General features: G+C 53.1%; 1 protein-coding gene across 1 annotated transcript in view; it reads right to left on the reverse strand.

The window, feature by feature from the left end:
- Positions 1-15,488, reverse strand: part of LOC138369204 (uncharacterized) — a 184,491-nt gene that overhangs the window by 74,782 nt on the left and 94,221 nt on the right. The window contains 2 exon segments of the mRNA XM_069332143.1: positions 5,622-5,699; positions 9,547-9,615. Coding sequence (XP_069188244.1) covers positions 5,622-5,699; positions 9,547-9,615 — 147 coding nt within the window.

Consider the following 15,488-nt stretch of genomic DNA (forward strand, 5'->3'; position numbering starts at 1 on the left):
ACACACACACACAGACAGGAAGGAACCCTACACACACACACACACACACAGGAAGCAGCTCCGTAACAGCTGTCTACCTCCCAGGTACCTATTTACTGCTAGGTAACAGGGGCATCCAGGGTGAAAAAATTTTGTCCATTTGTTTCTGCCTGGTCCAGGAATCGAACCTGGGCCACAGAATTACGAGTCCTGCGCTAAACTCGGCTCAGCTCAGGATGTCCACTCGCCTTACCACACCCGTGTGTGTGTGTGTGTGTGCGCAGTTTTCAACTGATTCATGAGATAAATAATTCACCAGACAGCTTCGCCTGACTCAGAGCGCTTCGCGTTTTTCCACCGCCCAAGAACCAAAGAATGCTAACGGCTGTCAAGCTCAATCGTAGGCCAGTTTTTCAGCTACTTAGTGAAGCAGACTGTGGGGGCCGGTGAGGCTGGGACACACACACACACACACACACACACACACACACACACACACACACACACACACTCTCTCTCTCTCTCCTACAGGAGCCGGTGGCTGAGCGGATACCACGCTGGGCACGTAATCCTGTGGTCCCGGGTTCGATTCCCGGCGCCGGCGAGAAACAATGATCAGAGTTTCTTTCACCCTGATGCTCCTGTTACCTAGCAGTAAATAAGTACCTGGGAGTTAGACAGCTGTTACGGAGCTGCTTCCTGGGGTGTGGGAAAAAAATAGTAACAACTGTAACAAGAGAACAGTACATAGTGGTACAACATGATCATAACAGCATGAACAAGCCACGTGGAGAATGAACAAACCACAGGCGACAGTCTGCTGAGATGGCCTGAGAAATGGCTACCGGACTTTAACTCTGACAAATGCAAGGTTACGAACACAGGAATAAGGGTGAGACGCCCCAAACAATAAAGGATGAAGGGAATTCAATTTCCAACTTGAGAAAAGGAGACAGATTTAGGGGTAGAGAAAACTCCCACCAGAGTCAGCTGAGTACTCCCCAGCACTCTCCCTCACGCCGGAGGCTCCGCCACCTCAACCCGCGGCAATGATGCCGGGTCCAAGAGCTGCAACTCACTCTCGGAGACACAAGGACAGAGGGAGCGGATGTCTCCACACTCCTAACATTCTCGTCTTGACTAATGATAAACCCCCACCCTTGTGTGACCCCCCCCCACCCTCGTGTGACCCCCCCCAACCCTCGTGTGACCCCCCACCCTCGTGTGACCCCCCACCCTCGTGTGACCCCCCCCACCCTCGTGTGACCCCCCCCCACCCTCGTGTGACCCCCACCCTCGTGTGACCCCCCCCACCCTCGTGTGACCCCCCCCCCCACCCTCGTGTGACCCCCACCCTCGTGTGACCCCCCCCACCCTCGTGTGACCCCCACCCTCGTGTGACCCCCCCCACCCTCGTGTGACCCCCCCCCACCCTCGTGTGACCCCCACCCTCGTGTGACCCCCCCCACCCTCGTGTGACCCCCACCCTCGTGTGACCCCCCCCACCCTCGTGTGACCCCCACCCTCGTGTGACCCCCCCCCCACCCTCGTGTGACCCCCCCCACCCTCGTGTGACCCCCCCCCCCTCGTGTGACCCCCCCCACCCTCGTGTGACCCCCCCCACCCTCGTGTGACCCCCACCCTCGTGTGACCCCCACCCTCGTGTGACCCCCACCCTCGTGTGACCCCCCCCCACCCTCGTGTGACCCCCCCCACCCTCGTGTGACAAAATATGAAAATAGAAAAAAACAAAAGAGCTACTCGCTGAAGAATGTGTCAACATGACGGTGGAGGGCCCGGCGCCGCTCAGGGAGGGTGACGGTGGAGGGCCCGGCGCCGCTCAGGGAGGGTGACGGTGGAGGGCCCGGCGCCGCTCAGGGAGGGTGACGGTGGAGGGCCCGGCGTCGCTCAGGGAGGGTGACGGTGGAGGGCCCGGCGTCGCTCAGGGAGGGTGACGGTGGAGGGCCCGGCGTCGCTCAGGGAGGGTGACGGTGGAGGGCCCGGCGTCGCTCAGGGAGGGTGACGGTGGAGGGCCCGGCGTCGCTCTGGGAGGGTGACGGTGGAGGGCCCGGCGTCGCTCAGGGAGGGTGACGGTGGAGGGCCCGGCGTCGCTCAGGGAGGGTGACGGTGGAGGGCCCGGCGTTGCTCAGGGAGGGTGACGGTGGAGGGCCCGGCGTCGCTCAGGGAGGGTGACGGTGGAGGGCCCGGCGTTGCTCAGGGAGGGTGACGGTGGAGGGCCCGGCGCCGCTCTGGGAGGGTGACAGTGGAGGGCCCGGCGCCGCTCTGGGAGGGTGACGGTGGAGGGCCCGGCGCCGCTCTGGGAGGGTGACAGTGGAGGGCCCGGCGCCGCTCTGGGAGGGTGACGGTGGAGGGCCCGGCGCCGCTCTGGGAGGGTGACGGTGGAGGGCCCGGCGCCGCTCTGGGAGGGTGACAGTGGAGGGCCCGGCGCCGCTCTGGGAGGGTGACAGTGGAGGGCCCGGCGCCGCTCTGGGAGGGTGACGGTGGAGGGCCCGGCGCCGCTCTGGGAGGGTGACAGTGGAGGGCCCGGCGCCGCTCTGGGAGGGTGACAGTGGAGGGCCCGGCGTCGCTCTGGGAGGGTGACGGTGGAGGGCCCGGCGCCGCTCTGGGAGGGTGACAGTGGAGGGCCCGGCGTCGCTCTGGGAGGGTGACGGTGGAGGGCCCGGCGCCGCTCTGGGAGGGTGACGGTGGAGGGCCCGGCGCCGCTCTGGGAGGGTGACAGTGGAGGGCCCGGCGCCGGTGTTTGGGCCCCGGTGGACCCTGTAGGGTAAGACGCTCCCACTGTGTCTTCACACACGCCGTGTTGACGGCGTCCTGAGGTAGGCCCCACGTGTCCGTCATTGAGGGAGGGGGGGGGGAGTGAGAACTAGCCAGGAAGTATCACGTAGTGGAGGGTCGTCCAGTCAGTGTGTAAAAACCCGCGTCTCCTCCCTCCACCCTCCACCACAACACTGCCCTCCCTCCACCCTCCACCACAACACTGCCCTCCCTCCACCACAACACTGCCCTCCCTCCAACCTCCACCACAACACTGCCCTCCCTCCACCCTCCTGGCCGTACCGTTGGCAGCTCCGTCAAGTGACCTTGCCAGACCTGCTCTACCCGCCACCCTCCCTGGCGGCAGCTGGCAAGGTCAACCCCCCCCCCCTTCCTGGCGGCCTGGGGTCGTGGGCCGCTCGGGGGTCGTCTGGGCTCTCTCAAGCCCTTCTGGCCACCGTTCACATCCCTCCCGAAACCCCTACCCTAACCAATCACACGACCAACCAACAGAAAACGGGACAATTGTCAATTTCGCGAGCCGCTGTCATTTGTTTACGTGAAGTATGCGTCAACATGCGGCGTGAAGTATGCGTCAACATGCGGCGTGAAGTATGCGTCAACATGCGGCGTGCGTCAACTAGAACAGGTTCAGCCCCAGGCGGCCCTTGAGCCTACTCCTGTGTGTGTGTGTGTGGACTCCCCTAGTTGTGCTTGTGGGGCCCCAGGCGGCCCTTGAGCCTACTCCTGTGTGTGTGTGTGTGGACTCCCCTAGTTGTGCTTGTGGGGCCCCAGGCGGCCCTGAGCCTACTCCTGTGTGTGTGTGTGCACTCCCCTAGTTGTGCTTGTGGGGCCCCAGGCGGCCCTTGAGCCTACTCCTGTGTGTGTGTGGACTCCCCTAGTTGTGCTTGTGGGGCCCCAGGCGGCCCTTGAGCCTACTCCCGTGTGTGTGTGTGGACTCCCCTAGTTGTGCTTGTGGGGCCCCAGGCGGCCCTTGAGCCTACTCCCGTGTGTGTGTGTGGACTCCCCTAGTTGTGCTTGTGGGGCCCCAGGCGGCCCTTGAGCCTACTCCCGTGTGTGTGTGTGGACTCCCCTAGTTGTGCTTGTGGGGCCCCAGGCGGCCCTTGAGCCTACTCCTGTGTGTGTGTGTGGACTCCCCTAGTTGTGCTTGTGGGGCCCCAGGCGGCCCTTGAGCCTACTCCTGTGTGTGTGTGTGGACTCCCCTAGTTGTGCTTGTGGGGCCCCAGGCGGCCCTTGAGCCTACTCCCGTGTGTGTGTGTGGACTCCCCTAGTTGTGCTTGTGGGGCCCCAGGCGGCCCTTGAGCCTACTCCCGTGTGTGTGTGTGTCGACTCCCCTAGTTGTGCTTGTGGGGCCCCAGGCGGCCCTTGAGCCTACTCCCGTGTGTGTGTGTGTCGACTCCCCTAGTTGTGCTTGTGGGGCCCCAGGCGGCCCTTGAGCCTACTCCTGTGTGTGTGTGTGGACTCCCCTAGTTGTGCTTGTGGGGCCCCAGGCGGCCCTTGAGCCTACTCCCGTGTGTGTGTGTGGACTCCCCTAGTTGTGCTTGTGGGGCCCCAGGCGGCCCTTGAGCCTACTCCCGTGTGTGTGTGTGGACTCCCCTAGTTGTGCTTGTGGGGGTTGAGCTTTGGCTCTTTGGTCCCGCCTCTCTACCGTCAGTCAACTGTTGCTATTTTTTTCCACACACACACACACACACACAGTTAATTGACAGTTGAGAGGCGGGACCAAAGAGCCAAAGCTCAACCCCCGCAAGCACAAATAGGTGAGACAGACACACACGCACGCACACACATACAGGAAGCAGCCCATAACAGCTGTCTTAACTCCCAAGTACCTATTTACTGCTAGGTAACAGGGGCATCAGGGTGACAAAATCTCAGCCCATTGTTCCTCACTGGCACCGGGAATCGAACCCGGGCCACAGGATTGCGAGTCTCGCGCGCTGTTCATTCAGCTACCAGCGCCCATACCAGTGTGTGTGTGTGTGTTACACATGCACAAACACACACAACCGAAGTATGCAAAACAATTTACATACTTCAAATTATGCTGCTAATTACCCCCCCCGTCACGTGACCTTCACCTGTGTGGGAAAAGTGCCACCCCCCACCCCCCAAAGACCTTCCCATCGTGGACCCTTCTGCCCCACACCTGCCCTACACCCGCCTCGTCTCCTGCCCCACACCTGCCCTACACCCGCCTCGTCCCCTGCCCCACACCTGCCCTACACCCGCCTCGTCCCCTGCCCCACACCTGCCCCACACCTGCCCCACACCTGCCCTACACCCGCCTCGTCCCGCCCACACCCTCCACCAATCACAGACTCCCGTGTCTCCATCAGAACTCGACTTTCTTGAAATCGTAAAGATCATTTCTGAGGAGAAATTGTCTATCAGAGATAGAGGCCAGGAGGCAGGCAGCCTCCGGGGGGGGGGGGGCGTCTAGGATTACAGCGCCGGGTACAGCGTCCTCACTGACAGCTGCGGTACACAACCTTGATACCAGCAATAATACAGCAGTCCCAGCCATTAATACTGCCATCATAACTGTAACCACATTATAATGCTCACAATTACACCAACACTCATAATTACAACAACACACAATTACACCAACACTCACAATTACAACAACACACAATTACACCAACACTCACAGGTACAGCAACACTCACAATTACACCAACAATCACAATTACAACACTCACAATTACAGCAACACTCACAATAACAACAATGCACACAATTACAGTAACACAAATAAGATAAATTACACAATTACAACAATTACAATCACGGCAATTGGAACAATTACCACCAGTCTAAAAGTTAGAATAATTACCACTCACCGACTCGTCCACCTTCTTGACGATGAACTTTCTGATGCAGCCGTTGTCCAGGTTGGCCAGTGTGAAGATCTCACTCTCCTGCAACACAACACGAGGTTAGTGGCTCTAATGCAACACAACACCACAGTCCGTCACTCTCATCACATATGAGTGACGGACACCGCCTTGACCACTACCTGAGAGAATGTGAACACCCGAGACACATTAGAAATATGTGTAGAATAATAAACCCCACATTGTTTGAGTTAGGAAAACACTATTTGTCAAATGTTGATACTGTTCTTAAAAGATTCCCCCATTTTGCACCCGCAAGATAACGTTTTAACTTTTAAGGGTTGACAGATGTTAATCTTCTTGTTTGAGGAGCTGTTCACTTGAGCCAGTTAAGCAAGTCCCAGCTGTGTCTGGGTACAAGTGACAGGATGAACAACCCAGCGGGTTTTCTTCTTATTGGGGCGTGTTGTCAATACTGTCACTATGGCGGTGTGTCCACTCACAGGATGAGTGGCGCTGCCCAATACTGTCACTATGGCGGTGTGTCCACTCACAGGATGAGTGGCGCTGTCCAATACTGTCACTATGGCGGTGTGTCCACTCACAGGATGAGTGAGTAGACACTCATCATCATAAGTGGACACTTGCCTGGCTTCATCAAATGGAGCCAGGCAAGTTACGGGCTCACCTTAGCCCGTGCTACTTGGAACTTTTTGTTCCCAGTAGCTGAACCTATAACAACAACCTTCCCTCATCACAATCGACTTGAGAATGGTCCAAGACCGACCGAAACGTCGTCGTCCCTTCACTTTCTAGTGTGTGGTTTAGTCAGCTAATCACTGTATGTTGTCCATAATCACTGTATGTTGCACATAATCACTGTATGTTGCCCATAATCACTGTATGCTGCACATAATCACTGCATGTTGCACATAATCACTGCATGTTGCACATAATCACTGCATGTTGCACATAATCACTGCATGTTGCACATAATCACTGCATGTTGCACATAATCACTGCATGTTGCACATAATCACTGCATGCTGCACATAATCACTGTATGCTGCACATAATCACTATGTTGTCCATAATCACTGTATGTTGCCCATAATCACTGTATGTTGCCCATAATCACTGCATGTTGCCCATAATCACTGCATGTTGCCCATAATCACTGCATGTTGCCCATAATCACTGCATGTTGCCCATAATCACTGCATGTTACACATAATCACTGCATGTTGCACATAATCACTGCATGTTGCACATAATCACTGCATGTTGCACATAATCACTGTATGTTGCACATAATCACTGCATGTTGCACATAATCACTGCATGTTACACATAATCACTGTATGTTGCCCATAATCACTATGTTGCACATAATCACTGTATGTTGCCCATAATCACTGCATGTTGCCCATAATCACTGCATGTTGCCCATAATCACTGCATGTTGCACATAATCACTGCATGTTGCACATAATCACTGTATGTTGCCCATAATCACTATGTTGCACATAATCACTGCATGTTGCCCATAATCACTGCATGTTGCCCATAATCACTATGTTGCACATAATCACTGTATGTTGCCCATAATCACTGCATGTTGCACATAATCACTGCATGTTGCCCATAATCACTGTATGTTGCCCATAATCACTGTATGTTGCCCATAATCACTGTATGTTGCCCATAATCACTGTATGTTGCCCATAATCACTGCATGTTGCACATAATCACTGTATGTTGCCCATAATCACTGTATGTTGCCCATAATCACTGTATGTTGCACATAATCACTGTATGTTGCACATAATCACTGTATGTTGCCCATAATCACTGTATGTTGCACATAATCACTGCATGTTGCACATAATCACTGTATGTTGCCCATAATCACTGTATGTTGCCCATAATCACTGTATGTTGCCCATAATCACTGTATGTTGCACATAATCACTGTATGTTGCACATAATCACTGTATGTTGCCCATAATCACTGCATGTTGCACATAATCACTGTATGTTGCCCATAATCACTGTATGTTGCCCATAATCACTGTATGTTGCACATAATCACTGTATGTTGCACATAATCACTGTATGTTGCCCATAATCACTGTATGTTGCACATAATCACTGTATGTTGCACATAATCACTGTATGTTGCACATAATCACTGTATGTTGCCCATAATCACTGCATGTAGCACATAATCACTGCATGTTGCACATAATCACTGCATTGTCACTAAATAAATAAATAATAATTTTTTATTCAGGTAAACGTACATACAAGATGAGTTACAAACAGAATGTTGGATTTCTAGAAAAGAGCTATTACACACTATGCCTAGTACCAGGCCTAGTACTATGCCTAGTACCAGGCCTAGTACCAGGCCTAGTACCAGGCCTAGTACCAGGCCTAGTACTATGCCTAGTACTATGCCTAGTACCAGGCCTAGTACCAGGCCTAGTACTATGCCTAAAGCCACTAATACGCACAACGTTTCGGGCAAGTCTCCGCATTTGCACCAAAATACTTTAAGTTTCACAGTAGCAATGCGTTGCTTTTTTAATTCACTGTTATATTTCAGGGTTAATATTCCGTTCAGTTTTGTTGCGAGTAAAGTGGTTATCAAAAATGGCACCAAGCTATTGGTGCCGTAGCAACGAGGAGGCCTGGTCGATGACCGGGCCGCGGGGACGCTAAGCCCCGAAATCATCTCAAGGTAACCTCAAGGTAAGCCGGGAGTAGTGTGTAGTGGGCAAGTTCCAAATATATTAGCATGATTCATCATTCAGTAAACTGTTGATGTCATGTTTCATTTACCGTTGAACTGGTAATTTCTTCATTTTATTCACGGCTCAACTTGACTTCAGTGACCAGCTACTAGTGAAGAAAAGTTCTCATAACTGAGTACTTGATGTTAGCCCTCTAGTTATCCCTGGAGCACTACCTGCCAATCGTTTAACAACCAGGGACTCATATTACTGCTGGGTGAACAGAGGGGAAGAAATAAGGACTGGGCGTGGTCAGTGCTGCCACGACCACACCAGGTGGCTGGTGCGAGGCGGGCCGCCATGCAGGGACGTGTTCACTTCGCCACACGGCCCTGATCATGTAGACATGATCAGAGGCCGTTATCATGTAGACATGATCAGGGGCCCAGGACGGGGCGATACGTGTTACAGATCATATGAGTGACTTGGCTTAGTGTTTCAATATTTTGCTTCACCTCACAGTTCAAGTGTGCTTCTCAACATTCTCAACACACTTTCCTCCGCTTCTATAGCCAAGGTTTGCTGGTCGTACACGTGTAGCAGAGCGCTTGACTGTCTGTTGATCAGTATAGGGGGAGCCCGGGGCACCTGCCCGGGGCACCTACCCGGGGCATGACCCCACCAGAGACCGGCGGCCACATAACCTTCACTACTTGCTGTTTTATGGCGGGTTCCGCCACTAGGTAAATAGTCCTGACCTTTCCAGGGGTGATTCACGGTACTTCACTGAGGCACCCTTGGCACTCCTTGTACCAGGTTCACGCCTGGCCCTCACTATAGGACCTGTGGCCCCTCACTGTAGGACCCGTGGCCGTCACTATAGGACCAGTGGCCGTCACTATAGGACCCGTGGCCCTCACTATATGACCCGTGGCCCTCACTATACGACCTGTGTCCGTCGAGGAAGCCAGATTAAGTCATTATATTAACTGCTAACACTAATACTCCACAATTTAAAAATGAACTAAATTATTAATATTTTTGGTATGAAACGAAAAAACAGTTGACAGATGACCAACCAGTCTTACGAACACATCCCAGCACGGGACATGCAGACTGAGCTGATGTTCAACGAACCCTCAGCTGAGGACCACCAGACAGCTGACGTTCAACGAACCCATTCCCAAGTGTCTTACCTTCTCGTTTTCTTTCGTGACTCTAAACTTCTTGAGTAGCCCCTCAATATTGGCGCGCAGGTCCCCGCCCTGTGGGGATAACAGAATAGAAGACACCGTTAATGACAGTAATCCAAATAAATATAATCATTATATAATAATATATATCCTACACCGAAATATTAAGCGACCATATACCCCACCAGACACATCTGCCGCCCTTCCCACCAATGGTGGGTGCGGTACGAGAGTTACAGCAGTGATCTTGTCAGTCACCTGGTCACTGCACTGCCAGCTGTACGACCAGAATCATGGCTTGCGCGACCTTGGGTATTAACGGTTTTGTTTAAACAAGCCAACCGATAAAACAATTTCGCGCTAATTATATATATATATATATATATATATATATATATATATATATATATATATATATATATATATATATATAAAATAGACAACAAGGGAAAATGAAACATTACTTGAAACTATTGTTATGTTAATCCACATATCATGAGAAGTATAATGAATGCAGTACAGTACTGGAATACATGGACAGGAAAAGTCTTGGTAAACATGAGAACAGGAGGAGTTGCAGAAGGCCTAGTGACCACTACACGTCAATGCCAGGATCTTGCAGCCCTTCATGGGTTACCTGCCTCTTAATCATCATGCTAAGATTTTGTTTTAATTAAGCCATTCAGAATGAAATCAAATGAGAGAGACAGAGAGGGGGCGGGGATATATATATTTATTTTGAACAAGCGTATATACAAATATACTAATATAATCTACAATAAAATATAACAGGACATGACTGAGAGTAACACAACTTCCTGTCATGATTAGACTTCCTCGTTGTTTACCTTCCCGTCTCTTCCCACTCTCTTCCTGTCTGTTGCCCCTCCCTGTCTGTTTTCCCTCCATCCTCGTTTCCCTATCCCTCTTTTTCCCCTCCCTCTCTCTTTGTTCCTTCTCTTCCTTGTCGAGGCGAGGTGAGAGAGGAAGAGTAAGAGACGGGGTGGAGTAGTGGGAGCAGTGACGGTGTGCTGGAGCCCCCAGGCTGCCTGTCTTCCATATGGTGGGGGCTGGAGAAGAGTAGTGTAGAGGCTTGTGCGTGACACGTCTACTGAGAGCACGGTGTCGCCAGCGTCACGCCACCAGCCTGACAGAGAACACCGTCACACCCGCCAGCCGTCACATTCAGGCTGTCAATTACATATTTCCACGTTTCAGTCGGAATGCAGCTGTTTTACGTGTGCATCTTCTGTCGGTAAAATAGACGGGAAATCGACAACATTATAGTGAATTATAATCAAAACAATTGATTTTTATCTGTTAATTCCTGGGTGTCTCTTGGCCCTGCTGGGTTGACAGGTAACTCGGACGTGACTGTAAGAGTTCAGAATCGACCTGTCAAGATGACAGCTTCACTGGTGCATTACATTCAGATCTCTATCAGTGACTCTTGTCTGAGGTCAAGTGGGGAGAAATTGCTAAAATTGTGTGTTATGGAAAGTGGTCCTACCAACTAAGGCCGTTATTAGTGAAGTACTGAGTTAAGTTGTGGATTCATGTGTGGGAATAAATATGACAGTTTGGTTCGTATGTTGTTCATCTGTTCTTATAAAGTCATTTAAAGTGTGGTAAGTAGGAGCAATAAGTGTGGTAAGTAGGAGCAAAAAGTGTGGTAAGTAGGGGCAATAAGTGTGGTAAGTAGGAGCAATAAGTGTCATAAGTAGAGTGTGTGAAGTGACCCGCCCAGACACTCATCACGACTGAGTATTGTGTTGGTGTATCTTCTGAGACAAGGGGTCGGACTCCTTCACTCCCCTTATAGTAGTGAACAGGCAAGTACAAGTCTAAGATAATCCAGGGTATAAATTACAGTAATTACAGGAGTACAAGAGGTGGCAAGAGTTGCAAATTATCTGCTGTACCACACCCTTTAATCCCCACTTCACCCCCACCCTTATTATATAGGTGGGAGGTAGGGATAGGTGGGGAAGAAAGGGTAGAAGGAGACAGAGAAGGAGGGGGAAGGCAAGGATAGGATGGAAGGAGAGAGGGAGAGAGGGAGGAGGGGAGACACGGAGGGAAGCAGACAGGAAGGCTGACTAAGAGTTGAACTTCAGCTCCTGGTCTATGTCCTCCTCCCTTCCCTGAGAGTGTGAGGAGTTGACCTCCAGCTCCTGGTGTGTGCGCGCGTGTAAGAGAGCGCGCGCGTGAGGTAGCGTGCCAGGTATTTCCTTATCCGGTGAAGCAAGTTTTTTATTGAATTCAGAAAAATGTTGCAATGTGCAGTGTTATTCTCTAGGCTAGTGAGCACCCACTCTCTCCCTCTAGGCTAGTGAGCACCCACTCTCCCTGTAGGCTAGTGAGCACCCACTCTCTCCCTCTAGGCTAGTGAGCACCAACTCTCCCTGTAGGCTAGTGAGCACCCACTCCCTCTAGGCTAGTGAGCACCCACACTCTCCCTCTAGGCTAGTGAGCACCCACTCTCCCTCTAGGCTAGTGAGCACCCACACTCTCCCTCTAGGCTAGTGAGCACCCACACTCTCCCTCTAGGCTAGTGAGCACCCACACTCTCCCTCTAGGCTAGTGAGCACCCACTCTCCCTGTAGGCTAGTGAGCACCCACTCCCTCTAGGCTAGTGAGCCCCCACTCCATCTAGGCTAGTGAGCACCCACTCTCCCTCTAGGCTAGTGAGCACCCACTCTCCCTCTAGGCTAGTGAGCACCCACTCTCCCTCTAGGCTAGTGAGCACCCACTCTCCCTGTAGGCTAGTGAGCACCCACTCTCCCTGTAGGCTAGTGAGCACCCACTCTCCCTCTAGGCTAGTGAGCACCCACACTCTCCCTCTAGGCTAGTGAGCACCCACTCTCCCTGTAGGCTAGTGAGCACCCACTCCCTCTAGGCTAGTGAGCCCCCACTCCATCTAGGCTAGTGAGCCCCCACTCTCCCTCTAGGCTAGTGAGCCCCCACTCCATCTAGGCTAGTGAGCACCCACTCTCCCTCTAGGCTAGTGAGCACCCACTCTCCCTCTAGGCTAGTGAGCACCCACTCTCCCTCTAGGCTAGTGAGCACCCACTCTCCCTGTAGGCTAGTGAGCCCCCACTCTCCCTGTAGGCTAGTGAGCCCCCACTCTCCCTGTAGGCTAGTGAGCCCCCACTCTCCCTGTAGGCTAGTGAGCCCCCACTCTCCCTGTAGGCTAGTGAGCCCCCACTCTCCCTGTAGGCTAGTGAGCCCCCACTCTCCCTGTAGGCTAGTGAGCCCCCACTCTCCCTGTAGGCTAGTGAGCCCCCACTCTCCCTGTAGGCTAGTGAGCCCCCACTCTCCCTGTAGGCTAGTGAGCCCCCACTCTCCCTGTAGGCTAGTGAGCCCCCACTCTCCCTGTAGGCTAGTGAGCCCCCACTCTCCCTGTAGGCTAGTGAGCCCCCACTCTCCCTGTAGGCTAGTGAGCCCCCACTCTCCCTGTAGGCTAGTGAGCCCCCACTCTCCCTGTAGGCTAGTGAGCCCCCACTCTCCCTGTAGGCTAGTGAGCCCCCACTCTCCCTCTAGGCTAGTGAGCACCCACTCTCCCTGTAGGCTAGTGAGCACCCACTCTCCCTCTAGGCTAGTGAGCACCCACTCTCCCTCTAGGCTAGTGAGCACCCACTCTCCCTGTAGGCTAGTGAGCACCCACTCTCCCTGTAGGCTAGTGAGCACCCACTCTCCCTGTAGGCTAGTGAGCACCCACTCTCCCTGTAGGCTAGTGAGCACCCACTCTCCCTGTAGGCTAGTGAGCACCCACTCTCCCTGTAGGCTAGTGAGCACCCACTCTCCCTGTAGGCTAGTGAGCACCCACTCTCCCTGTAGGCTAGTGAGCACCCACTCTCCCTGTAGGCTAGTGAGCACCCACTCTCCCTGTAGGCTAGTGAGCACCCACTCTCCCTGTAGGCTAGTGAGCACCCACTCTCCCTGTAGGCTAGTGAGCACCCACTCTCCCTGTAGGCTAGTGAGCACCCACTCTCCCTGTAGGCTAGTGAGCACCCACTCTCCCTGTAGGCTAGTGAGCACCCACTCCATCTAGGCTAGTGAGCACCCACTCCATCTAGGCTAGTGAGCCCCCACTCTCCCTCTAGGCTAGTGAGCCCCCACTCCATCTAGGCTAGGCAGCAGTCACTGTAGGCAGGGCCGCCCTAGCCACGTGGGGCAAATACTGGCTAGATCGAGTCTGGCCAGCGGACCTGGAATACCTGAGCGGTATGAGGGAGTCTTGGGTGGTCAGCCTCCGGGCCTCTCTGTGGACCTGGCGGGTGTTAGGGACCCGAGGGCCTGGTACTGGCGTCTTAGCGCGGCGCCAATACCACCAGGTTCGACTCCCTCTTCTTAACTGTGCTTCCGCAGTGGTGGTGGTGGAGTGCACGCCTCACTGCTGGCGGCCGCCGTTGTGACAGTACAGTCACTGTCAGCGACCGTACTGTGACAAGGAGGCCAGTTGATTACCAACAGTCACTCAGTGTACATGCTGGAACACCTCAAGGACGAGGGTGTGTTGTTCCATGTGTGAGGATGTCCAGCATGGCGAGTGTGTGCGTGTGTGTGTGCGTGTGCGTGTGCGTGTGCGTGTGCGTGTGCGTGTGCGTGTGTGTGTGTGTGTGTGTGTGTGTGTGTGTGTGTGTACTCACCTAGTTGTGTTTGCGGGGGTTGAGCTCGGGCTCTTTGGTCCCGCCTCTCAACCGTCAATCAACTGGTGTACAGGTTCCTGAGCCTATTGGGCTCTATCATATCTACACTTGAAACTGTGTATGGAGTCAGCCTCCACCACATCACTTCCTAATACATTCCATTTGTCAACCACTCTGACACTAAAAAAGTTCTTTCTAATATCTCTGTGGCTCATTTGGGCACTCAGTTTCCACCTGTGTCCCCTTGTGCGTGTTCCCCTTGTGTTAGACTGTCTTTATCTACCCTATCAATTCCCTTCAGAATCTTGAATGTGGTGATCATGTCCACCCATGAATGTGTGTGTGTGTGTGTTGAAGATTACATGACACTTTGACTGTACGTGTTGCACAACTGTGTGTATACCAGCCAGGTGTGTGCATGTCACAACCTCCACGAGGGCGACTGACAGCAGCGGGCTCCTCTGCACAACCGTCTCTCTCATACCGCAAGGTCACGCTTCTATTGCACCCTCAACAATGTTTACCATCCGTCAAAGGTTTTTATCCCGACGGTTCTTAAATCCGGGACTGTTTAGTGACGAGTGTTCCTGCAAGTTGGTAGGAACACCAACATTTACCACCTGGTAGACAAATCTTAAATATAACCCCTCATAAATAACTATTTATGAGGGGTTACATAAATAACTATTTATGAGGGAGGGATGGTGGGAGGGATGGTGGGTGGGTGGGTGGGGGCGTGAAGAGCATGTGGCCCGGGTGCAGAACACCTCAGGTACGGCCCCTGGGTGTTGATGGTGTGAGTCTCCACTTGTGGCCACACTCCCCCAAGCTGGAGCCCCAGTGACGGGCCACACCGCTTCACTTGTAGTCTAATGCACCTTGCTCTAGTGGTTCATGTTGCAAGGAAGTGCAGACCAGTGACCTACCAGTAACCTACAAGTGTCCTGGTAACTTATACACAGAAGGTCGTGAGCACTCCAGGTGCGAGCTGTGTCAGCTGGAACTAGAGTCCTGTTCTCATACACTACACTATTGAATGTCCAGTCATTAGACCCTTCAGATCCCCCGGCATGAGGTACCTAGAGCGCTGCAATCACTTTATTAACTCTCGTGTTGTTGATGATATCCTCATAATGCATCCAGAGTGTGTCAAGCGCCGGCTACTGATCAGGTGGCCTTGTATGACTAACCACCCTGCGTGATGGGCACGTGTAGTACTACACAACTCTTAACCCTCACATCTTAACCTTACACAGTCTAGGCTAGCACAATAAATGACCTCGTACCCGTCTT

Source organism: Procambarus clarkii, chromosome 27, assembly GCF_040958095.1.
Source record: "Procambarus clarkii isolate CNS0578487 chromosome 27, FALCON_Pclarkii_2.0, whole genome shotgun sequence".
NCBI classification, from domain to species: domain Eukaryota; kingdom Metazoa; phylum Arthropoda; class Malacostraca; order Decapoda; family Cambaridae; genus Procambarus; species Procambarus clarkii.